Source organism: Lates calcarifer, linkage group LG4 (assembly GCF_001640805.2).
Source record: "Lates calcarifer isolate ASB-BC8 linkage group LG4, TLL_Latcal_v3, whole genome shotgun sequence".
NCBI classification, from domain to species: domain Eukaryota; kingdom Metazoa; phylum Chordata; class Actinopteri; family Centropomidae; genus Lates; species Lates calcarifer.
The window spans coordinates 9,443,465-9,469,150 of record NC_066836.1 but is presented as its reverse complement, the minus strand read 5'-3'; the positions used below and the strand labels follow the sequence as shown (position 1 = coordinate 9,469,150).

The 25,686-nt window shown below is 41.2% G+C and overlaps 1 protein-coding gene across 2 annotated transcripts; it reads left to right on the top strand.

The window, feature by feature from the left end:
- The first annotated feature begins 3,721 nt into the window (after positions 1 to 3,721).
- Positions 3,722 to 21,178, top strand: gata6 (GATA binding protein 6). 2 transcript variants are annotated; one of them, XM_018676308.2, is made up of 8 exons: positions 3,722 to 3,803; positions 8,293 to 8,430; positions 15,262 to 16,170; positions 16,749 to 16,921; positions 17,768 to 17,893; positions 18,013 to 18,100; positions 18,211 to 18,308; positions 18,848 to 21,178. In XM_018676308.2, exons 3-8 carry the CDS (start codon positions 15,321 to 15,323, stop codon positions 19,007 to 19,009), a joined length of 1,497 nt encoding a protein of 498 aa, XP_018531824.1. In that variant the 5' UTR covers positions 3,722 to 3,803; positions 8,293 to 8,430; positions 15,262 to 15,320; the 3' UTR covers positions 19,010 to 21,178. The 2 variants fall into 2 exon arrangements, with proteins under 2 accessions (XP_018531824.1, XP_018531823.1); XM_018676307.2 differs by lacking the exons at positions 3,722 to 3,803; positions 8,293 to 8,430 and adding an exon at positions 14,519 to 14,677.
- Positions 21,179 to 25,686: the final 4,508 nt, after the last annotated feature.

The following is a 25,686-nucleotide window of genomic DNA, read 5'->3' as shown; positions in this document are numbered from 1 at the left end:
GGTGAGAGAAAGGAGCATCCACTTAAGGAGGGCAGACACCACCCCTCCCTTGCACCGATAGTAGCTAGTAATCTCTGAGGTCGACCTGTCAGTCAGGTTTAGGAGACAGATGACGTGAGGCCCCTGATAGGCTGTCTCCAACGGAGGAGACACCAGTCGGCCGCACGGGCTGCTGGGACAGAGAGCAGGACCCAAGGCGACGGACGGATGGCGTGGTGGAGGGGGGGAGTTGGGTCAGGGAGGTGGTGTGGCGGAGGAATGCCAAGGCAGAGCAGAGAGAGGTGGGGGTCATGGAGAAGGTCTCCTGATGAGCAGAGAGACAGTTCTCTGCTGGAGACTGTTGCATGGCTGACAAAGTTTACTTAACACCAACCCCTGGGAGCACGGGTCACCGGGGAGGGGTGGAGGTGGACCCTGTTCATCTCCAGCTCAAAGAGTTAGATTGTTGTCACAGCAAAAAAATCTGGAGGACAGTAAGCAACAGGGGTTTGGTTTTTTACAGTGATATTCACCCTTTTGTTTTAAAGAATCATGCAAGTAACGAATGTAACATTTCCAAGAAGTCTGATTTAACATATTGTTTGTCATCCAGGTTTGATTTCCTGTCGCCATATCTCATAAATGTAATGCATTTCTGCAGCCTACCTTTTAATCCCAGATGTCGGAGTTTCCCACAGCAAAATACACCAACCAGGAAGTGTTGTGAAAAACTGCTGAGCTTCTCACACTTTTCAGTTAAACAGAGGTAACGCACAAAAACAAAAACAGAGCAGGATCAGTGCTCAGCGTGCTCAATTAGTTGTATCGAGCAGGATTCAAGTCTCTGCAATGGGATTTTCATACTGTGCTGATTTGTTTAACAGTTTTTGGAAAACAATGGAGGTCTGTGGCACAAAAGAATAAAGCATATCAGCCTTTGGCAACACTGTGGTTGAACTGAAAGACACTGAGGTTTGAATGTGTCTAAATGTGCGACTGAAATGCAGAGCACAGCTGCAAATAAATCCTCTGTAAAATTCAAAGAACAAAAGTGAAAACAAAAATAAGATAAACATTTGTCCTGTCCCTTTGTCCTGAATTACTCTCAATATTAAGACTGGTAATTCTTAAAAATCATTAACCTCCAAAACCATTTAATGCAGACATTTCCTTTCAAAAAAATATTTTCAGTATGACTCATTTTTCGAGCGTCTGTGATTTTGGATCAACTTTAAACATAAAAGAAACTCATATTTCTTAGTCATGTTATATGTAAACATCCTCCATGTAGGTGGCTACCATAAAAGCATTTCTAACTGACATTTGATATTTTCATCCAGAGGGGAGGTCACCATTTTAGCTCTGCCTCAAATCCACGGGATGTAATACAAATGCCAAATTTTTCCTCTTCCTTTCACTTGCTGGCACCGTCCGCTGTAACAGAGATATACTGTCACTAGGCTACTGACAAAGGCTATCAGTATTACTTCAATATGTCAACAAATCCAAAGTAATTCCGAATGAGCAGCGATAGTCATTTGTTTAATGTAAAGATGTTATCAATTTTTACAAGTTGACAGTGTTGGCTAACGTCTCCCCTCCCTGTTCTTAAATCAGAGTAAGTCTTCACTTTAGCAGCAGCAGTGCAGCAGACAATATTCCCTCGATGGCAGCGGCTGCCCATGACTCTTATTAGATTACAGAGGAGATTTATCGAGCTGGCTTCCGCTTTTTCAGATAGGATGGTGACAACACTTATCTCCTGATATTCCCTTATCAAAAAACAATTTAGTGAGAGAAACAGACATTAGCCCAGATTTTTTTACACTGCAGAGTGCTCTGGTTTCATCTCCTCAGTACAAGGGTCTGTTTGCACTGTGCACACACACACACACACACACACACATACACACCTCCATCTGCCCAGATAGAGAAGCATTAACATTGCCTTAGTGCTCTCTTGATGTCACTGCCATTACGTTCGCATCAAGCTCTTGGACTTTGAGACTTGATCAATGCTGCTTGGATGTGGAATACTGAAGGAAGGCCACTGGGAAGAGAAGAGGAGTTTCAGGTAGTATTGAGGTGCTTTTGTGCCTTTATGCACAAATGTAGGTGTGTATGTGTGTGTGTGAGAGAGAGAGAGAGAGGTTGGCCTGGCAGCAGGGATGGGCCAACAGGCCAGGCTTAGCAGGTGGTGAGAGAGGTCACTACAGGAGATGGAGCCGGTGGGTCACCATGAGGTTATCCTGACCTGAGCTTGCCTGTATTTATCAAGAGCGTAGGGAGGCATGTATGTGTGTGTGTGTGTGTGTGTGTGTGTGTGTGTGTGTGTTCTTGGTACAGATATGTGCCTGCCAGTGAATGCTCGCAAGTGTGTGTTTGTGCAGAGAAAGAGACGGTGGAAAGCGAGGGCCTAGTTCTGAAGCAGCTGCAATATTTTGACAAAAGCATTTTGTCAAAGATACATTTGTGTGCGTGAAGCCAGAAGGCCACATGTGGGAGTTGGGCAGATGGATAACACACACACATACACACACACACATGCACACACATACTCCTACTACTGTGAAAGAAGAAAAGAGAGAGAAGGGAAGGGAAGAGAAAAGAAGAAAGAGAAGAGAAGAAAAGAGAAAAACTGGACAATAAAGTCATACACAGCACACCAAGGCTTTATGGAGCTAATAACAAAGTTCGAACTCCAGTTATTAACCTTGTTAACCAAAGATCTTTTGCCTGCACACTTTTTCACCAGACACCTGCTGGCATGTTGTCAGATGCGATAGTTCATATAAAGTTGATGTGCCAAACAAGCTTTCAGACTACTATTTGTTCTTTCCGCGGATGATGCCTGTAAAAGGGGCTCCAGGTGCTTGGGCCAGGGGCACGGTGTCTAGGGGCCGCGTTAACTATTAACACAGCCATATAATACTGTTACTGATTACCGCCTCTCGCTCTTGAGACTCCCACTGACCTGAGTCACAGGTACGAATCCCGCTAAGGTGTGTATTTGTGTGTGCTCACTCCCACAGTGTGGCTTTCACACACCAACCTTCACCATGAATAGTGTTGGAAAGTAGCCTCCCACCTTGCTAGTCATAATTTTTTCTTCTTCTCTCTCCCTCCCTTTATTCATCCCTCTTTCCTTCTCTCCTACGTAGGCTTGTTGGCACAGTTTAGTCCTCTCCCTCCTCTGGCTCTTTCAGTGACCTTCGTGATGACCTTTATCCTTCCTGTCATAAAACGCCAAGACGTAAAGATGTCTCGTACAAAGTTAAGAGGAGCCATGTTTGACATGTACTCCGGGGTAAAAGTCTAAGGTGTAGAGGACACTGATGAATGACTCACAGCACATGTACAGCAACTCATGCTGCTGTGAGATGAGGAAATGTCGAGGTGTTGTACTGCAATATGAACGCGCTTGTGATAAGGACTTTGCTTAATCTACATTACACTAACATAGCTCAGGAAGATAAAGACTCTCGTTAGAGATTTATGAGTGATTCGGTAATCGAGGAAAACATAGGACATAGTGATTTTAAAACTAGCTTTGGTGGTGGTGATCCTCCCACGTTCTCATCTTTGAGATGCTGTAGATTTTACATATACTCTTTTTTTGTTGCTGTTTCCATCTTTAGGCCTCACAGCACTTTAAAACTACAATTCCCAAGAGGGAGAGTTTCTACCACCAGGGTGCACACAGGTGTAGTGCATACTGCCAATGATTAGAATGTGATTCCATGTCTGTCTTTGTCTGTCTGCTCATTGCTCTGATGAAAGAGTGACTGAAAGCTCATGAAATAAAGCGAAAACACAGCATGGATGTGAGTATGCTCAGTTCTTTTTCTATCATTTCAGATGCCACAGATGAGAAAATGTGTGTCTTTAAAGAAATAGTGCAACAATTCGTGAAATGCACTGATTCAGTTTCTGTTCGAGAGTCAAATGAAAAGACTGATAACACTCTGACATCTTGGCATTGTTTAGACCTCGTGCCAGGAGGCAATTAGCTTAGCTTAGCATAAAGACTGGAAACAGAGGGAAACAGATAGCTTATCATGCTTATTTAATCCATGCTTTATAAGGGCGTTACCTGTATCTATCCTTAGCATGAACTCCCTGTAAAAACACATATTGTCAAGATAAAACATATTAATTTGTACACGTTTTTTGGTGAGCACATTTTTTGAACTTCAGACAAAACTGTTTCACCCTGTTTGCAGTCTTGATGCTGAACTAAGCTAAGTATCTTCCAGCTCCAGTTCTGTATTTAATACATAAAAAAAGTAGAATTGATTTTATCACCTAACAATATGAACACCCCAGAAATTATTCACATTAACTTTGAAGTGTCAGTCAGCTAGTTCTGCTTTTTTATTTATTTATTGTTACATTTTCTGGATTATGGATCATAGTTTAAAAGTAAAAAAACAGATTTGAGACAGAGTATCTATGCAAACTTTTATACTATCAGTGGACTATTTCAGAATAATGGGGAACACTAACTCTGGAAAGAGACATAGCAGCAGATGAATGTAAATCATAACCAACAGGACATAAAAGACAAAAGCTGGGTATCATCATGTTCTGGTCATCATCACCATTATTATTATCATTAAAAGTCACATAATATCATAGAGTCATGCTCAAGATAAAAGCTGTAACAACTGCTTCGCCTTGATTCACTTGGCTTTTATCACGTTGTGTTAATCGTGTTGGATGGATAATATCTCCCAGTCCAGACCTCAAACCTCAGTGATGTCTGGCTGCCTGGATGCAACATCTTGAGGCTACAAGGCTGCGTTCTACCAGATCTGTAAACACTGGACTTAATGGAGCCTAAGCACCTAAGCTGCTGACCGGCTTCTATCAAAACAAACCACACACACACACACAGGCCAGGGTTTTTCTCTTTGTGTCAGTGGGGATAATGGCTGGGGGGGGTCAGGCTAGGGGACGACTCCTTCTGAAGTTCAGAAAAAGGTTTAATTGCGTCTTGGTTTGGGAACAGAATCCAATAACAAATTTAAAAAATGATTTTTAAAGCAGTATATAAATTCATAAAAGCATCAATCAACATTTTTCCAGCTTCAGGTGTGCCATACAGTCTTTATATATTTAATATGGTTATACAACTTCAGTTGTGATAACAGCATTCTTGTGAAATAACTGGCAATGTGGACGTGACTTTGACACTGAATGGAAGTCATGCCAATCGAGAGTTGAGCCAATGGTAAGTCAGATCAGCCGTGGCTTTCTTGGCCTCTTTTGTTGAAGTGTAGGGTGCAAGTCACAATAAGGGATTTAACTGTACGTGCTGCAGATCACCCTGATATGGTCTCCTTTTTTTTTTTTTTCTCCAAATAGTATACCAAGTGGTTGCGGTCACAGCTGAAAGTGGACATGTTTGTTAGATACCAGCAGAAGGCCAACACCGCTCATGTTTAATTTTGCGGTAATATTCACACAAGGAAGTTCTGCATTCGAAACCAATCTGTTACTGTGAAGCAGAAGGGATTGTGACACATTGTTTTTCGACCAAGCCGCGTGTTTTCTGCCAACAGGGACACAAACCAGTCTGAGATATTATACTCCCACCATGGGCAAACATGCAAACACAGCGAGCCACTGCTCCGCATGGTACAGTACACACCGTTAGAGAGGGCACAAAGGAAGGCGCATGATTGGTGTGTTTGACAGCGATCTGATAAAACCATAATTGGAGCATGTAGAATGCATATGTTTTTTCAGTCAAACAAAAGCCCTGGTCACGCCATAGAAACTGCCTCTCAATGTTTTCATTGTCTGGCAACTGACTAAAGTGAAGGAGAGGGCGACAGAAACCTCCAAGTCAGACAGGAGAGTGTGTTTAATGTGTGCGGAAGGGGAGCTGTGTGTTGAGTGTGAGAGACCGAGACGAGGCGAGGTTGTACGGTCATGGAAGGACAAGTCGGCCATGTCTAGTGGACCTCCCAGACCCATATTTGAGTGAAGCTGAAATCTTATCAGATCTCAGAGGGCTTATTTGTTCTTCTGACTGAAAAGCTATAGACACATTTGAACACATTTTCCCTCTGGAAAGAAAGTTTAACTCTATTTACAGAAGGTCAAGGCCGAACTTTAGCACTTCCTACTTGGAGAGACTGTTATTTTGAAACATTGTTCAGCATATTACTGCTTCTGCAAGTATTCAGAGGGCCGGTTTACTCACAGCGCAGGTTTTAATCCATATCAGACTTGACCTGTTGATAGCACTACCAAGACAGTAGATACAGTAGATATGTTGTAAATGATAAGGTTGTCTAATTATATCCACAGTGATTCATTTATTCACTTTGTAAAATAGAGCAACTGTAGGATGTTTAACCTCCTCTCAGTAGGGTTTAGTAGTAGTTTAGTAGTCAGGGTTTTTTTTTTTTTAAGAGGCCCTTGTCATCTACAGTGGCTACATGCATTGACTCCATAGCTACACTGTAGCTTCTTTCTGATTACCTTTTTTTGGAAAGAGATTTTCTTTTCTTTTTTTGTTTTTAACAACTTTGGGGCATTTCGTGCCCTTATTTGAGTGTGGACAGGTAAGAGGAAACAGGAAATGAAAGGGGAGAGCAGTTTACAGGTGCTGTTGTCAAAAGTAACAAAGAAATGAGCTACAGTGAATCGAGGGAAACCTTTAAGAATAAGTTCAACAACCGTCTTTTAAAAGATTTAAGAAATACAACATATAAGGTGAGGGAGTACTCCTGATTGTCAGATTTTTTGCCCCTCCACTGCCACCGGGATGCCCCCTGGCCTATAATTCTACCGTCTTTAATCTCATTATTTACTAATATGGTTTTGGGAAGATAACTTCTGCAGATTTCAGCAGGAACCAGAAAAAAATGAATTAAATCAGAGAGTGATACAACCTGATAGTTGTATCTTTATAACAAGCAGCTGAGACTCCATAGACCTTGAAAGCATGAGTGGGCCTACAAGGTCTACCAGCTGCTCTGTTCATACTGTACTACCATGCTAGGCCCACATGTCTCAACCTCAAGTAACCCCCCAACCCAGCCCCTCCACCATCTCTACCGCTTCCTCACCTCCAAACTTGTCTCTGTTTTGCTATCAGTGACGTCACCTTGGCCCAAGGCTGTTTTCTCCTCGGGCTGAGGCTCCAAACAGCTGATTCAGGGAAAGTCACAAAGTGTACTGGAGACCTGACCTTCTCTCCTGAGACAAAACACATAGAGAGGGACTGGCTCCACAGGATGGAGACACTGACGTAGAAACAATAACACAGCCTCTGAATCGACACAAGAGATGAGGTGCAGTTTTCCAGAGACAAGCATAGAGAGACGGGCGACCAGGCGTCTTTGAGTTGATTACACTTTTTCGTTCACCGTCTTTGATCTGAAATCATTTGTTGTGTGGTGAATGCCAAAATAGTTCTCAAGAGACCTATGTAAGAGTGATTTTCTATTTTCAATTTATTTGATTTTAATAATTTTTTAACATCCAAAAAACTACAAAAATCTAAAATTGACTACAACCAAAAAAATGTGTGAAAATGAACATAACTTTGTGAAGTATCTTTTTTTCTTTCAAAACAGCAGTTTTTGGAAATATACTTATTCACTTTCTTGCCAAGAGTTAAATGAAAAGGCCAATACCATTCTCACATGTTTAAGCTAAATATAAAAGTTCATTCAGGAGATGGTTTGCTTAATTTGCTTAGTAGCTTGGGGAAACAGCCTGAATTTATCCAAAGATAATAAATCAGTTCTTTAGACGTGCTGGTACCATGCTAGTTGTTTCCTACTGCTTACAGTCTTTATGCTAAGCTAAGCTAATTGTTTGCTGGTTGTAGCTTCATATTTCGCATACAAACACAACAAAAAAGTGTGTCACTGAACCTCTCATCTCTGACTCTGAAGTGAGGAGGTGTGTTTCCCCAACGTCCAACTATTCATTTAAACCATCTCACGACCCCACAGATTTATCTTGTGACCTGTTTTGGGGGCCCCAAACTCCAGGTTTTGAACCACCAGTGCTCACTTATAGGAGCATTAATGATTTTTTTCAGCTGTGGGAGATCATCTGACTCTCAAATATCAAAGACTAAAATGCAGCAGTTTTGTAGGAAAGCAGACCTACATCCCACCTAAAATAAACCTTTTCTTTTTTGCACAGTAGTGATCAAAATGGAATCAGTTTATGAGTGTGTTGAATTGTACACTTCTGTCTTATCTTGTTTTAATAGCTTTTTAAACACAGAGCCTAAGTTTTATAGGTGATGGATAGTGGCCTTATCTGACTCCTGGCTCTTTCCAGACAGGGTTCCTTTGACGTGGGACTGAAAGTGTTATCATGGCCTTCTCGAGAAGTCTCCAAAAAGACAGGAAGATTCCTACTCTGCGTCAGCACCTGACTTTCATGGAAATCAAACTGAACTACAATATTGAGACTGAGGTAAGTGCTGACCGTTTTTCCCTCACCCTTCCTGGTCTACAATTCCATATTCACTCAGAAATACAGCTAACTCTGTTTCCTTTCTGTGTCAATGTAAAAATTGACTTTTCTATAGCCATAAGTGGAGCTCTCTGTCATCAGTCCACATCATAGGATATCTAAAAATAGTAAATGGACCTTGGTCTTTGGAGTCCGCATCAAAAATGAAGCACAGCTTGAAAAGTGTACAAACTGATTTCACTCTCCTTATCCACTTAATCTCACATCCAATATGACTAAACACAACCTGAAAAATGTGTAAATTAATATTATAATTACACGCGGCGAGGCTTTGCTCTACTAATCCTCCCTAATCCCTCATGTTACACAGCCTCAGCTTGTCCTATCAAAGCTGTGTTTGAATTTCAACTCCTTATGATATCAGAACAAACTCTGCATCTCATGTCAAATCTTAAAGAGAAATACTGTACTGCTTACAACATAAGTTTTAGTTTTATCTCTGTTTAACTGGGGTATTCCCACTGATGTCAAGGCTCCTATCCGAGGGAAAAGACATGGCCTAGACGAGAGCAGCTCATATGATAAAAACAGTTCATAATACAGTAACATGTGCTGTAGCTGATGTGTGATTGAATAGGTCAAATGAACCCTGAAGCTTGTGTCAGGCTGATACAACATCATGACACTGGAGTGATAAACTGGAGCTGCTGGAGATACAAATAAGAAGCCATAGTAACAGATGAGTGTGTCTCCAGCTTTCTCAAAGCACAGACAAGCTTGCATCCACTCTCCCAGGAGTGTGTGTCTTCATCTGTGACAATTCATGCTCTGGCTCTTTGCACCAAGCAGCACAAATACACAACTTCTCAACTGAGGAGGAATGTACTTGTCAGTCATTCATCACATGATGCTGACAGGGAGTGTGATGGTGCAGCCTCCGGTCACCTCCAGAAAAATCTGCTTCCAACACTGATTTACACACACAATGACACAATGACACAAACACACACACACACACACACAGTCAGTGTGAGCGGGCAGGTGAGCAGGGCGTTTCGTTGTGGGCAAGTCAAGGAAGCAAGGACGCTGCATGTCCAAAATGACAAAGGTTGCTTTTACACCTGTCACGGCCCGTTTAATCATCTACCACTTCAAACAGGAGGGTCTGACACTCGCGGGCCTCCCAGCAGCCTTTGCTCCAGGGCAGCTCTGTTGGACAAGCTGAGGGCCCAGGAGAAACAGATCTGTGCAGGTATAAAACTTAACTGCGTCTTCCATAAAATAAAAACAAATAAGTCAATGTTTTAAAGGCTCCAGCAGCAGGACATAGAGGTAATAAATATGAGAAAGAGTTTTCGCAGGTGTTGTGGCTAATTTGATCTGATCTGAGACGTCCTGTACAGATTCACACTTTTACAAGAAAGGAGGGGAATGGTGCTGTGAGCCTGCTGCTTTATTCATTTCAGTTTCATGAGGAAAGAACTTTCCTAGTTTGATCTTTACAAACAAAAGTTCAAATCTGTATTAGAATCTGGTTTTCTTTGAGGTCAGCAGTGGCCCAGGGTACAGTATTTACACGTGGATATTTACAATTGTTATATATAAGCTAATAGATAATGATTTATTCTGGGATTTTTTTTTTTTAATTATGCCAACTAGTGTTACATAATCAGTTACTTCAAAAAGAACCTCCAATTTCATGATCTACAGTAAATATAATTTTCATGCCAGCAGAAACTATTATTTATATTTAATTTTATTTTAAAAGTGTTTCACTGTCTTTTGTTCTGTCTTATATTGAATAATCATTACCTTAAATTGACCTTTTAATATCTGTAGTGTTTACAACTGCACAATTACATTAAACCACAAAAATGTTTAATAATACATTTGTATGTATAATAATAATAATAATAAATGTACAATAATACATTTTTCTCTCCCTGTTAAGAAAGTCAAGTATTTGATATCCTATTTTAAAATGGGGTTATTTTATGTCTTTAGATGCAGGCCCAGGCTTCATCCTTTTTGATGTGACCAACAAAAAACACTGATTAGTTCATAAAGGAGAGACAGACACACAAACCCATAATGCACAATTCTATGCACAACATATGTGCAGTGTGCATTTATCTCTAATAATCAAATCCATATAGGCCATATTATGTCCACTGTCTTCATTTTGGGTAATTCAGTTCAGTTGCAATCTTTGTAGTATTACAAATTAAAATGATCGAAAACTTCTTAGTGAAACCAAAAGAAAAAGTCATTTTATTCCGATGTATTGTAGCATTATAGTGCAAGCTTGTCCCCATAAGCAGTAGAGATATACCCAAATCAAATTTAAAATATGAATCTTCCATCATAATTAAAAGCCTGCCATAACACACATACATATATGTGATAAACCAAAGTGATGAAGAGCAGCAGCGTCAGTGTCATTAAAAAACAACCCACAGAACCATCATCAAGTTACACTCACCGAGGTTAATTAGGAATCAGGCTGCAGTAATAACAATGATATTAGTCCTTGTTTCAGTGAGAGAATTCAAAGCGGCGTCCCTGCTCCTCGTTATCTCAGTAACATCGTGCATACTGCAGCAGTATTGGCTAATCAGGAGCAGCTATAACAAGAACTGGAGTGTTAGAGATAATCATTATCAAGTCGGTACATAAGGCAGTGACACCTGAAGAGGGTCGGCCATTAGCCTGTACACCTCCTGAAAGAAACAAACATTATTCAGATAAAACTGGAGCCACGGTCGATCAACAATAAGAAAATCATTTTACAAGGAAACAGAGGCTTTTAATTTGAAATTAATACGATTACTATTATTATTGTTGTTGTCGTTATTATTATTATTATTATTATTAACAATAATAATTTTAGTTTGTTTTTATTCTAACGAGTAATATGAATATTATGATATATTATATATTTGTAATATTACTAATATTATATCAGTATTAGTCACTATAATTAGCCACTATAATTTTTATTTTATTTTTTGAAGATGAACATGACTAATTTTGAAAAATTAAATTGTCTAATATTTTACTGTATTATTATTATTATTATTACTAGGCTATCAGCAGCAGCAGCGGTAGTAGTAGTATTAGGCCTATTAGCCTACAATTACAAGATATACACATTTTAAAGGGCGCTTTCCAGTTATATTTATGATAAAGATAATTCGATTATCGGCCTGCGTGTCTCTGTCAGGTCCGCAGTGTTTGACCGTGTGTGGATAAATGCGGAGACAGGGCGGCGTCCTGCCACTTCTCCTCACAGGCCCCGCGTGTCAGAGCAGCCACACTTTGACATCACTGCGAAAACACCTCATTCATCAACTGGATGCTCCGCAGCCAGAGAGGGAGAGGGGAGAAGAAGAGTAGTGAAGGAGTGGATGGTTGGGGTGAGGAGGAGTGGTGGAGAGGAGGAGGGAGAAAAGAAAAAACAACAGGATTTTGTATTTTCTCACCTCCCTGACAACTGTTCACGGAGACGATGGGATGGGGAACAGTAGCGCATGGTTTGGTTACTCCCTCTGATTTAAAAAAAAAAAAAAAAAAAAAAAAACGCTAAAACGTCTCCGGTTTCCGTGGCGGTCAGATGCATCGAGTTTGATCCACAACTAAGAGCAGGCAGAAGATACAAGACTGACAAGACAGCGCAGTGCGTAAAAATAACAAGTCTCCAAATTAGAATAAGCAGAGTTTTTAAAATGTGAATAAGGAACTGAGGAATATCAGATTAATGGCCATATCAAGCACTCAGATAAACACACACACTGTAATACGACTATGATATCTACAGTGCTACATTAAGAGCAGCAGCAATAGTTTTATAACAGTGGCCACGGTGCTGTAGCCTGCAGCAGTGATAACAACAGCAGAGCAAGTCTTTAACTGTGGCCACTATCAGCAGCAGAATTATGCCTAAAAACCTTTATATGTTAATACTGTGGTTTTCTGCTTAGATTCAACAATAGCCCCACAAAATGACCAAGTTACATATGAGACAAAAAAGAAAAATAACAAAAAGTAAATGCAAACAGTGTAGCTGCAGCATCACAGCAGCAGAAGCTTAACAGCAGTTAGAATAGAAGCAGAAATCTAATAATAGTATCTGTAGCTCTAATGCTAGTAGGTGAAGCAGTAGGCTAGTGGTAGGAATGAGGCCATACAAACAGTGGCTGTAGTGACAGTAGGAGGTGTGATAGTAGTAGTTTTGTACTAAAAGCAGCTGTAGGTGTAGTTCTATTACAATTTCTAGAATACATAAAAAAAAAAACCTCAGAGAAATATTTGCAATATTCACATTACATTGTAAAGTCCAACTCTGCAGCTTCAAGTACAGACTCAAGTGTAGTGCCAATGATAATAGTAATATAATAATTAGAAATATAGGTGGTACAGGTCTCTGCAGCTTCCAGTGTGGGTTGTGGTGGTGGTTTTGGTATTAGAGTAGTGGTGATAGTGGCAGTAGTAAGAGGCCTAGTGTTGATAGGAGCAGTTGTAAATGGTGCACTAGTCAGGTCTGGTCAGTTTGCATTGTAGTGATCGATTATATTTTTAGAAATATTAAAAGTAAATAGTGGAGAGTTGAGTTCCCGTGTGATCCAGTCTTCAGTGCTCAGTTATCTCCCATCTAGACTGAATGCAAACACACACAAATACCTGCTGAATGTGTGTGAGTGTGACGAACCGGGAACCGTGTAACACGCACGAGGAGAAGACCTGTAAATGAGTGAATGATTCAATTGACACCTCGATACTTTTGATCACTTCACTCCTCGGCTTCTTTGTATATTCGGGGAGACCCTGAACGAATCATCGCCGGTTCAAAGTAACCCTCCTCGCAGCGGCAGCAGAGACGTGCTGAGAGTTTGTGCTCCTTACACAGCTGAAGCCATTTAATCCTGAATGAAAGCGTCTGACTTAAATAAACTAATTAGCAGGAGATTTATCGATCACTGCGCTGAGTACAGAGAATAAACAAAGAGGACGACAGTAGACCTGAATCAAGACTTTGCATCAGGGGCCTTGAATAAATACCAATGACGCCTAAAGGCATTTATATTTTTGCGTTATCCATTGAGAAAATATATCGTATTAGTTGATTAATATTCTTAAATTTAAAGATATGAATCAAAAACAATCAGATCTAATTAGACATTTTGTTAGAACAGCCTCGGTATTATGTGTAATTATCATCCAGTGGTGAAAGAAGTATTCAGATGTTTAACCTAAATAAAAACAGCAACACAATATTATAAAAACACATTACAAGTAAAAGTCCAAGATTTGACGTGTTACCAAAAAATGTACGTGAAGTATCAAAAGTCAAAGTATTTTTCAGGCAACAAACTAAATATATTAAATCACTGGTTTCTTGTCAACGATATATAATGTGTAAGAAGTATTGTGTTGTTGTAGCTGAGCTGGAGGTCATTTTAACCACATTTTGAGCAGTTTAAGTGAGTAACATTATTTTATGTCAAATCTCAGTTGTAACTACAGCTGTCAGAAACATGTGGAGAAAAAAACACATTCCCCTTTAAAATGTGTTGAAGTGGAAGTGTAAAGTGACATAAGGTCGAAGCGCCATTAGTAAAGTACATGTACCTCAAAATAAAATTGTAGTGCTTCGCTACATTACAACATTGTGATGCGTAGATTTTCTATAAATGTCAGTAACAATATGAAACCAAATCTCTCTATAAAATAAAAAATACATTTGTCAAACATATATGGGGTTAGACTTACGACTTTAGTGTACGTATTTAAACTATTACTATCATATATTATTATAGTAAGTGATCGGGGACATTTACGTTTGATCAATCAAAAAGCAGAACAGCTGAGAGGAGGCGGAGCTCCATCTCTGTCCATGAGCACAACTGTGGAACAGCTCTCGGGTGTATGATTGCATTTACAGCTTATTATAAGTTTCGGACGTGATCAAGTCTCCCTCTCTCTCGCGCGCGCTCTCTCTCTTTTCTTTCTGTTTCTCCGTCTGATTGATTGGAGGAGTTCACACAGGCTGGCACCCCCATCGCGTTTTCCAGCAGCAAAGCTCGCAGCTCCACATGATTGGTCCGCCTCCCGCGGCCGCGGCCACCAGAAGCACCTCCTCTCATAAACCTCGTCAGACTCGCACTAACGTTTCCCATTACTTCCAGGGAGAAGCGGCGGCTCACTTATTAGGAACTTTGAGCTCGAGCCTATGGCACACAACTAGCAGGTACGTGTTGAAAACTGACGCGTCTCCTCTCTTTTTTTCCCTCTGCACTCTTACCGTCTTTTCTTCCTCTTTCACGCCGAAAACAGCTGGTTTTAAACATCTGGCGCTGCGGTGGCGAGCGCAGCAGCAGCAGGACCTAACTCATCATTTCGGGGGTATCGTTTTATCGCCTCAGCCTGCCTCTCGGCCCTTATCTGTTTTGGGTCTTATCAAACGGTTATCTCTTTTGCTGTGAAGACATATTGCGTTTTGTTTCCTATCTGTTGTGTGTGTGTGTGTGTGTACTCGTGTGTGTGTACTCGTGTGTGTGTGTACTTGTGGGAGGACAGGGATTTGACACGGATGGATCCATGCCTCTTAAGAGCTCTTGATGGGAGTATGGCAGTCACTGTGGATTGGTTGTGTTTTATTGGAGTTAGAGATGATACACAGTCAGTGAACATGCCGTGAGATTAATATTCAGATTCACAGTTAGTCCGGGTTTAACCGTGGCTGCTCATTTAAAGATGAAAACGCACAGTATCAGAGGTGGATTTGCGTTTTTTCTTCTGATTTCCTAACTCATTTTCTTATTTTTTTAACAGGGTAGAATACTCCCTGAACATTTTTATTAATCCCTACGGTGTATGGAAAGTGCTCCTGGATGGACCTGGGCGAAAACAGCTGGTCCATGGTCAAGCGAGAAGTATCCAGCAGCCCAGGGTCACCGGCTGAGCAGACCTACCTGCCCGGTGACAGCAGGAGGGACGGTCAGACCTCGGACGAGCTGAGGACACCCCCGAGCGAGCTCGACGCGCTGGGGCACCGCCGCTCCGACGGCAGATCGCTACACTCCTACGTTCACTTCGGACACCATAACAACACCCTGACCGGCGCCGAGGACATCCCGCTGTTTACGGATTTAGACCAGGGCAGCAAACTCGTCCTCTCCAGCGGAGCGCACAAGGCGAGCTTGCTGGTGGACCCGGCAGACATGTACCAAACACTGGCCATCGCCGCGGCTCAAAGCCAGACTGGATATGATTCCTCCTCTGGCGGTTACATGCACTCCAACCCCAACTCTCCCGTGTACGTGCCCAGCTCCCGGGTGGGCCCCATGATACCCAGCCTGTCTTACCTGCAGGCCAGCGGCTCCGCGCAGCCCAGCCACGCCGTCTCCAGCCACTCGGTCTGGTCTCAGTCCGCCCCGGAGAGCCCCTCATATAGCACCGGGAGCCCGCACGCCTCGAGTCGGTTCCACTACCCTCCGAGTCCGCCCATGAATAACGGCACGCCGCGGGACACCGGCTACAGCAACACGCTGAACGTAAGCAACAGAGACCAGTATGGCCTCTCTCGGCCCCTCAGCGGGAGCTACCCGAGCCCATACTCTCCTTACGTTGCACCGCAGCTCTCCCAGCTGCCCTCGCCTTGGACCGGGGGACCTTTCGATAACACGATGCTGCACACCTTGCAGAGCAGAGGCGCGCCCTTGATCCGAGGACCAAACGGAGGTAAGACAAAAAAAAAAATCTAGGGAGATAGGGGAGAGATTTCATTCCCACTGTCTGTGATGGGAAAAAATGTTTTTGTAACGAGAACCTGATCTCCCCGTGGAGGCTCAAAATGTCAAAAAGAATTTACCCAAACAGTGCTTAATAAAGTACCACAGAAATATTCTTCCTTTGATGAAAATTGTGTTGGATTTGGCCCGAGGGAGCATATGTGTGTCAGTGATGCGAGAAAAATGAGGCCTATTTCTGTGCTCATATAACTGGCCAAAATATGAGTAACCATAAAATATATTTTTTTTAAAAGAAAATAAATAAAATCCCATAGGTATTCCAGCAACATTTCCACAGCAGTATAAATACACAGAGTGTGCGCCCAATGTACGTCTTTATTCTAATATAATTGTATAATCAGTGCCTTTTAAATAGTTACTTTAGTGCATGAATTGAGTGGGTCTAATTTAAAATGGCTTCACCTGACGTTTGTCAAATGCCAAATCTGAAAATCTGGCAACAAACAGGCAGATTTCCATCTACTGAAAAGTTGTACTTGATGCTGATTTAAGTCTGTGTCTTTTTAGTTTCAGATATTCTCGACGACATGGGGGAGAGCCGAGAGTGCGTCAACTGCGGCTCCATCTCCACGCCGCTCTGGAGGCGCGACGGCACGGGCCACTTTCTCTGCAACGCCTGCGGCCTGTACAGCAAAATGAATGGGCTGAGCAGGCCATTAATTAAACCACAGAAACGGACGGTAAGCGGGGGACCACTTAAACGCTCAATTTCCTGCCTAATTGCTTCAAACGGTTGGCCCGAGGTCATCGTCGATGATATTCGTAATATCCAGCGCTTTGCCTTTGGGCGACATGTCGAGACTTGTGGCTCAGATTTTAATCCTATAAATTTAGATTTTTGTGATTTATTCTGTGATACTGGCAGAAATCCGTTTGTAAAATACACTACGAAACATAAATTGGACACGGAGTGTGCAAGATGATGACATCGTTTACCACATTATCCAATAATATTAATTTATCTGTCAACACTTTGTAAATTATGTGGTGTAGAATCCCAAGAAGAGGTCTGTCAGTATTTTTGCAGAATTAGATTTTAACGGAATTCAAGGCACTGATTTGATCGGATTAAAAGCAGCCGTGGACTGGGTACATTTGTTAACATAATTAATCAGGCACTTAATCTGTCACTCACTCTATTCAGTGCCTCTGCTGAGTAATTTAATCTAAATGGGCGACCTGGGGCCAGGTCTTTTCCTGGTGCCATTATGCGCAGCATTACGCACAGTTTTTACAAGGAAATCAAATGTCACGTATGTAGTTTTAGAAAATGAACATGCTGTAAAAAGGAGTGCGTAACAACCGATTAAATGGAGAACATAATAGGATCGGTATTATTGTTAGGAAATAGGGTGTGAATGGACGAACTATAATCAATTAGTAAAGTGCGGCTTTGAAAAAAAAAACCAAAACAAAGTCTCCAAAAGATATTCGGCCTAACAAATCTTTTAATATCAATTTCTTCTTGGAAATGCTCAGAATCTGATTCTAATAATCGACTTTATGTTTTATGTTTCTGTCACCAGTCAACGTCCAGAAGAATCGGCCTGTCCTGCGCCAACTGTCAAACCAGCACAACCACTCTGTGGCGCAGAAACGCCGATGGAGAGCCAGTGTGTAACGCATGCGGGCTCTACACGAAACTACATGGGGTGAGTCGAGATGTTATTTCACATTCCTTTCTAAGTAATTTAACACCTGCTTTGATTCAATCCGTGCTCTACAAATCAAAAACAGTAATTTTCTCTTCGATAAATGATCCAACCTGCAGGTACCTCGGCCGCTCGCCATGAAGAAAGAGGGAATTCAGACAAGAAAAAGAAAACCGAAAACATTGAATAAAACGAAGGGATCCTCTGGTGAGTCCCTGATAAGTCTTGTTTATTCATGTTGCTCTGCCTGTGAATAAATACTATCGGGGCCTTGCCTTTTAAAATGTGGTCTTAACAACATAATTTATATTTTATAGGAAATAACAACTCTGTCTCTATGACTCCCACATCCACCTCTTCATCCAATTCTGAGGACTGCTCAAAAACCAGCTCTCCCTCTGGACAGGTGTCAGGGGTAAGACACATTTCCTGAGCTTCATTTGAATTCAAAGCATCACATAAAATATAATTAGACACATGAAGGATGGTGGTACAGGAGTTTTATCTTTTTAAATAAAACCTAAAATTAATTTAATGGGGGTTTTGAATGTGAAAATAACCTTCACACAGTTATTTTAAGTGTCAAACTATGCCTCCTCAGGTTTGATTATTATGTAGTGGAACCATTGTAGCCCTTTGCTAGCAGCAGGTGTTTTGGTGAAATGGTCACATGCAGGCTGACTGATGCTTTGCGGTGATGACTGCTGCTGACAAATGTGTCACCATAATATTACAGTAAAATGAGCTTCACATTTCTCAGGATCCGGTACTTTTTTTTTTTTTTCTTTTTTCCTCCAGCTGTGTAATTCAAGTGGTATCTCAGTCCCAAAACCAAAAAATGAATCACACTCCAAATAGGGGCAAATGCATATTTCATAAAAGAAATGGCTGCTTTAAACACACTCCAGCTAATAATGAATGTTTTTCTTCTTTTTCTTTGCGCTGATGTTGCAGGTCAGTTCATCCGTGCTGTCCAGCTCGGGGGAGGGAACAGGCTCTGACTCGGCAGTGAAGTACCCGGCACAGGACGGCCTGTACACCAGTGTGGGCTTGACCCAGCCGTCAGATGTAGCTTCAGTGAGGGGCGAACCCTGGTGCCCCATGGCTTTAGCTTGAACATTTAAATGTTTTTTGGGAGGACAGCAGTCCCTGGCCCCTTCTGTCTGGATGCTATGTGGTGTGGAAGTATTTAAAGAGAAGGGGGGGGGGGACAATTTTTGTTTCCTTCCTCGCAGAAGAGTTGGACAGGGTGGGGGGTGGGTTGGGGGATGGGGGGGGAGAAGAAGAAAACGAAGGGTGAGACCACCTTAAGGTCATGCTGCAAGCTTGAACCAAGATTGGAATATCTGGGATTTGTTTCCAGATTGGTGTGGGGATCTTGTTGCCTTAAAAACAACAACAACAACAACAACAAAGGGAAACGCCAGGCCAGATGATCAATTAGGTGGCCTGCTGTGGATGGTTTCTGGACCCGCTGCCGTGCACTCGCTATTTCTCCCATCCATCCATGGCACAGAACCAGATCTGGGTTCTTAAAAGAAAAGCCATCGTGTACATAATGGATTTCCTCTCTGAAGAAAAAAAAAAAAAATCTGTTGATTGGATACCAGCGCTTCAGAAAGCGCTATACTCTTTTAAGGACATTTAGATTTTCTTTTTCTTTCCACAACTGGAATCATGCCACAAGTGCCGAGACAACTTTTATGAATCAAAAGAAGAAAATATTTATAAATCTTCCATTGTTGAAAACATGGCTATGATTGTTAATAAAGATATCAATATAGAGTAGAAGTTAAACCATTCTGATGTCTTCTTTTCTAATTTTTTTTCCTTTGATAAGTGGTTGTTAGTAGTACAGTAGTGTTGAATCTGCACATGTTTTCCACTGAAAGCTCTTACTGTATTTGACTGAAAAGAGTTTGGTTTAAACAGGGTATAAATGACTGTGTCATCCAGTGTTTTTGTTTAATTATTTACTATAAATTACAAATAATCAACTCCTTTAGACTAATTTTTGATGCTGAAATCGGCAGTTGGGTAAAGCGTTAAGGTACTTCTCTCAAAGCAGAGCTACAAAAACTGTTTTCCACATAAAGCAGTTGGACGGCTTGTTTGAACAAAGCACACCCAGAATAGCTGTGAGCCTACTGACCTTTATGTTACAAGGCATAAACTGCAAAAGAAGACTGCTGGCTGCACTACCTGACTCACTATAAACTGTATACCTTTCACGAAGCGAGCATGTACTGTTGCATCATTTTTTTTCTACCAAAATTAGACCAGAGAGGAGAGTGAGGTCACCTCTGAACAAATTCATGTTACTCTGATGACTTTGACTAATCCCAGTAAGGATTAAAAGGAGTGTAATGGCCCGGTGGTTTAACATGATAAGTGGATGAGGAGGAAAATAAATAAAGACGCAGACAGTTTATATTATTTTAAAATATTTTCTTTAAAATGCACCCTCATTGTGGCAAAAATTTGAATGGGAGGCACGCAGAGTGATATTCACAAGGTGTGTTTGATTCTTCACCCTGTGTGTCTCTGTGTCCTCCAGCCGTGGTGTGGGTGGAGTCTCAAAAAGACACAAAACCTGAAGGAAACTAATGAGTTAGGAGTGAATCTTGCCATAAAAAGGATTTTTTTTTCTTTCACAACTTGCTTCATCCAACAAAAAAGGGCATGTCATTCATTCTTCTGGACTTATTTATTTTTTTTGGGAACATGTTTATTTTAGCATAATTTTTTGTTGTTTTATTTTCTTTTTGTTGTTTTATTTTCTTTTTCTTTTTTTTTCTTGAACATTACAAAAGATTATTTTTATTTAAATTCAGTCCAATAAATTGTTCTGGTGATGCAAAAAATAAATTTACAGTTACCCTGTGTTTTAAAAAAAAAAAAGAGCAGCAGTGTTTTGAAGTTGCGGAAAGAACCGTGTTCTTGCATAATATGTAATATTACTCAGGCATACTTTTGTATGAGGCAATCGCAGCTATGCTTTAACACCCCATCTCCCCAGGGCTGAAGAAAAACTGAACAGCTTCTCAGATTTTTTCATGCTCAAGAGGGGGGAAAAAGAAAAGTCAAGATCAGCTAATGCATGGGACGGATTTGCTGGGAAACATTGCAGTGATAAAATAAAAACTGTGCTTCTTTTTCAGAAAGACACACATCCCACCTAAAAGTTTCAAAAGCTGACATCTCGAATCAAACATTTTTCTGTGTTTTCTGGGTGGTTTGCTTCCATTCTCTGCTTATGTTTCATTAAAGCGAACCTTTATTCTTCTTGACAGCTTTTTTTTTAACTTAAGAGTTTTTCTTTTCCACCAGCCCCTTAAAAGACTCCAAGCACAATCCACTTTTCCTGTGTCCTCTTGAACCAGCAGCTCAAAGTACCTGTCACAATGTTTACTGTACTTAAGCGAATATGGCCTGAGAGTAATTCCACATGAAAAGATTTTTAGAGATGGTTAAGATTTATGTCTAGGCTTAGCGTTATCTGTCTGCTCTTTGACATATTGATTTAGCCAAGTTTATTGAGTGTGGAGGAATGTGCTACACTGCAACAACGGCCACATCCACAGTCTGGACATGAACACTGTTATTGCATTTATTTTTATTTTTTTTAATCTTTGCAGAAGATCATACTTTTTGACACTTGACTGGAACGATACAGTCGCCGCTGTTTGTTTCAGACAATTTTAAAAATGTTTTGTGTTACTAGCGTGGAGTGTGAGTGTGTGCACATTGCAAATGGAAGTAGCTGGCATGTGGTCATTATGTGCTTGGTGTTATATAAAACCCGATTTGTACAACGAGACCACCTGGCATCAAGTCCTCCAGCCTCCGAGCAGATGAATTACAAAACCACCTTTAGTTATGTAAATGCAAACTAGTGTTAAACTCAAAACACGAGCAAATATTTATAGGTTTCTTAATTTATGATGTGGTCCTACCTTGGCACTGTCTGACTGGTATCCATGGTGCTGCAAGGGAGGAAATATAAACACAACAGCGCAGAAAATCCTCCCTGCGCTCTCATCTGTATAGATGTTCACAGAGCTGAGGGTCACATCAACCACCGCATTCACACCAAGTGATGCAAACAGCGAGCTTACAGTTATTATCTGTGAGCGTGACAGAGAGGGACGTGAGTGATGTTTGTGATGGAGTTGCAGCTTTGGAACAGAGAAGGAACTCTGTCCAAACGAGTGATCAAAAGCTGGAAAAGAGGGGAAATGAGATAGGATGGCTGGGGAAGATGAAAAGAAAGACAAAGAGGGATAATGCAGAGATCTTGGTTGCTGCACAGGGTTGAAAGTCCTCCCAAAGTAAACAGTGCAGACTAACCCAACAGCAGCAGCAGCAGCAGCAGACTACAGGCCCCAGGGCTGTTTGGCCATGGGGCAGCAGCACGGTATGGACCATTGGCTCCCTCAGGAGATGCCTGTTGATCTTTCCATGCTGCCTTTCAAAGGAGAGCACCGCTGGCCCTGCCTCCGGAAGAGATGAGATCTCTGACTCAGCCCTTTTGGGTTTCCTCGACAGACACAGGGGCACATTCTCAAACACTTGAAAACACGATAGCAGTGCTGCTTGTGGATTCTTTTTACAATTGGTGTGCCATCAAAACATCGCTAATGGATACTGTGTTTGTGTATATAAACCCTTTTATTATTCTGGATTATTATTCTGTGATTTATTCACCTTGTCAGATTCATAGAGAGCCACACTGTGCTTTCAAAGTTATGTCCACAGAGCATTTGCCCTTTCAGCTTTAGTCAACATAGCCACAAATATATAGGAAAGAATAAAGGCACCTCCTCCACCCACCGTCATAAACTCTCACACTGTGACTCACAGGAAGTTTGTTACACATAAGGGCAACCTTAGTTCAAAATAACAGTAAGTAATGTTGAGAAACTCACCCCCTCTCTCAAAAATGAAAGGACAGTGAAATGGCCTCACACAATGTAGCAATGACATCATATATCTATGTATAGTGAGTGTTACTTACTTATTATAGAAACAGTGGGAGTGTGTTCAGGGAAGGCTGGGTGTTGAAGCGAATGACACTTCTGGTGGTGACAGTGAAAATCACAGGGTGGGACACAAATCCTTGGCCTGACTCTGAATGTATAGGAGTGTGATTCCGTGTGTGTGTGTGTGTATACACGTGTGTGAGTGTGTCATAAGGAAGTTGTCTGGGACCTCATGGGAGGAAATACTGAATACTGTAAGTGGAGGAAAAGGCAAAAGGAAAGTGCATTGGAAAAGTTCCTTGCTGCGCTATAACCCTGAAAAGTGAATCAGAGGTAACACCTGGGAAAAAACAATCAAACTCTAAATGTCACGTACTGAATTACTTTCAACTCTCATTTCTGTGGTAAAATGAATGAAATAATAATAACCTGTTGCCTTTGTTAATGTTAATGTGAAACAACCTGAAAGAACAATACAACCTTAAACATAACGTGGACATTGCGTCTTAAAGGTGCTTTATGCAAGTTTTTGCGATCGCTAAGTAGCCAATGTTAGCATCAAGAGATGTCTGCTCACGAGTTTGGAAGAAAAGTTGTCAGTTCAGCATCAAAATCAAACTTCAGTCCTTTATTCAGGAGGCTCTGTGTCCAGCAAAGGAAAGCAATGCCAGTGTTAGCTGTTACGTTGCGTCTATTTCTATCACTTCTCTGCCACCAAATGTCATTTCTTGCCAGGGCTGAGTGGTGGGGATAATTGTTGCTTGCCAAGAACTTCAGTCATCATTGAGTTTACATGAGGTTATAATACGCCTGGCACTATCATGTTAGGTAGACACTACAGTCACTATCGCAAACTGGTATCACGATACATGACAGGCCAGGGCTAGCTGATTAGCATGCTAACTTTAGAGGAAGAAAACAAGGGATATAAATAGGAGTAAAACAAGAGTTAGCCTTGTCGTTGATTTTCAGCACTGGAGACAGTTCTTGGCGAGTAAAGGACTGAAGTTTGATGCTCAACAATGTCTCTCCTAGTCTTGTAAGTAAACAGCCATTAAAGCTAACGTTGGCTATGTAGTGATAGCAAAAACATAAATATAGCACCTTTAATGCCTCGTTGGGATTTTATAGGATAACTAGGCTGAAGGTTAGCATGTTTAGCACATCTCACCGGTTTTTCCCCATCATGTATACTGTATATGAGTCAAGGCACTTTTAAACAATGTAGGTATTTGAGTGGTGATAAAGCAGAGGCCGCATCCAAGGCTGATTTGTCCTTCAAATTTTTTGAAAAAAAAAAAATGTATTAGTAGAAACATGTACAGTAGAAATTCTTTAGCCCATGTGCCTGTCATCGGGCACAATGAATGTACATGAGAACAAAAATATTTCTGTGCTTGAATACGCCGGCTACTGCAAGCACAGTAAATAAAGACTTACTTTGATATGCAAACATTCAAAACAAATAAAACAGTGTTGGGATTAAATGCCTGTCCTGCCCGTGAAAAAGCTGCTCACATTTTGTGTTTGTTCAATCTGTTGTTCCTCCTAAAGGTACAAGCTGCTGGGAACTTTCTGCGGTGAATAGTGTGCCAGACGTGCACTTAGGCACACATGAACACAAGGTCGCTGTGAAGGAGAGTTACAGACAGACTTGTTTTTAGAAGTGTGCAAGCAGTCCTTTGATAAATTCTTGACAAAATTTTAGTTTGAAGAGTGATAGAGTTCTCGCTGATTCTTTTTTCAAAAACAAACGTATTTCACATATATCTGCTGGTGACAGAGAAGTGCAAAAATTCAAAGATTCAAATGGAAATGTCATGAAAATATTATTATTATGACCAACTTAGATGACAGAGACGTGTGGGTTGAGGCACAGTTGTGTTACAGAAAGTTCAAAAATGATCCCGGGGGGAATATTCATACGCCTAAAATGTATTTATTTACACCAAAAAAGGGCTGAGAGTGTGGCCATGAGGCCATGTTGTTACTCGTTACTGGTCAACTCTTCAGCAAACTCCCCCTCAACAGTAGAAACGTTTCTTCTTTTCATGCTGTGTGTATTTGCAGAAACAAAGTAAAGCATGTAATGCCCGTGACAGGCGCAGCAGAATTTGACTGTCAAATCAGTCCCTGGTTCTAGTCAATGCGTTGCCAGTTTTCTCAAATATGAGCTCCGTTAATCTCTAATGGAAAAGTTATTTCATTACCAAGCCCTCTGCCTAAAGGGTTCTGGGCTTTGAAACACAGCCACTAAATCATGTAACTCGTGTAAGTATTTTCTGCTGTCGCGATCCAAGGAGTATACTGAGATTCTTGTGAGTTCAATTTAAGGTTACAGCTATCTCTCCTCTCCTACTAGCCCAGCAGTCAGCTCTGTGTCCAAGGCGTTTTGAATTAAGTTCAGCGCACTTGTGTATGGGAACCCAAGCTCACCGCCAAATGCAATACTTCCCGGAGTATTTCTGTCAGAACCCCAGCCTTTAAAAACAAAACACGGTGAAATCACAGCAGGCCTGTTTTAATCAATTAAACATATGTCAACAAGCAATATGCTAATCATTGTCTCGACAGGGAGAGCACATTCTCTCCTGGTGATGTATGATCAGAAGTCAATCAGGATTGTGAAAGGACTTAGAGAGAAAACTGGGTTCAGTCTCAGCTTTTAGATACATGAGGAATACACTGTGTTGATTCTGTTGAAAAAATCTATCCACATTATCTTGGTTTCTCTTTGGTGATATCTTTATTGTTCAGGTCTGGTGTGAAAATAATGAAGTGAGTCAGAAAGGGGTGATTTCCATGCCTGAT

Coding starts and splice junctions, on each gene's coding strand:
- gata6 (XM_018676308.2), top strand. CDS start 15,321: ATGGACCTGGGCGAAAACAGCTGGTCCATGGTCAAGCGAGAAGTATCC. Junction 17,894..18,012: donor TCTACACGAAACTACATGGG/GTGAGTCGAGAT, acceptor TCCAACCTGCAG/GTACCTCGGCCGCTCGCCAT. Junction 18,309..18,847: donor CCTCTGGACAGGTGTCAGGG/GTAAGACACATT, acceptor CTGATGTTGCAG/GTCAGTTCATCCGTGCTGTC.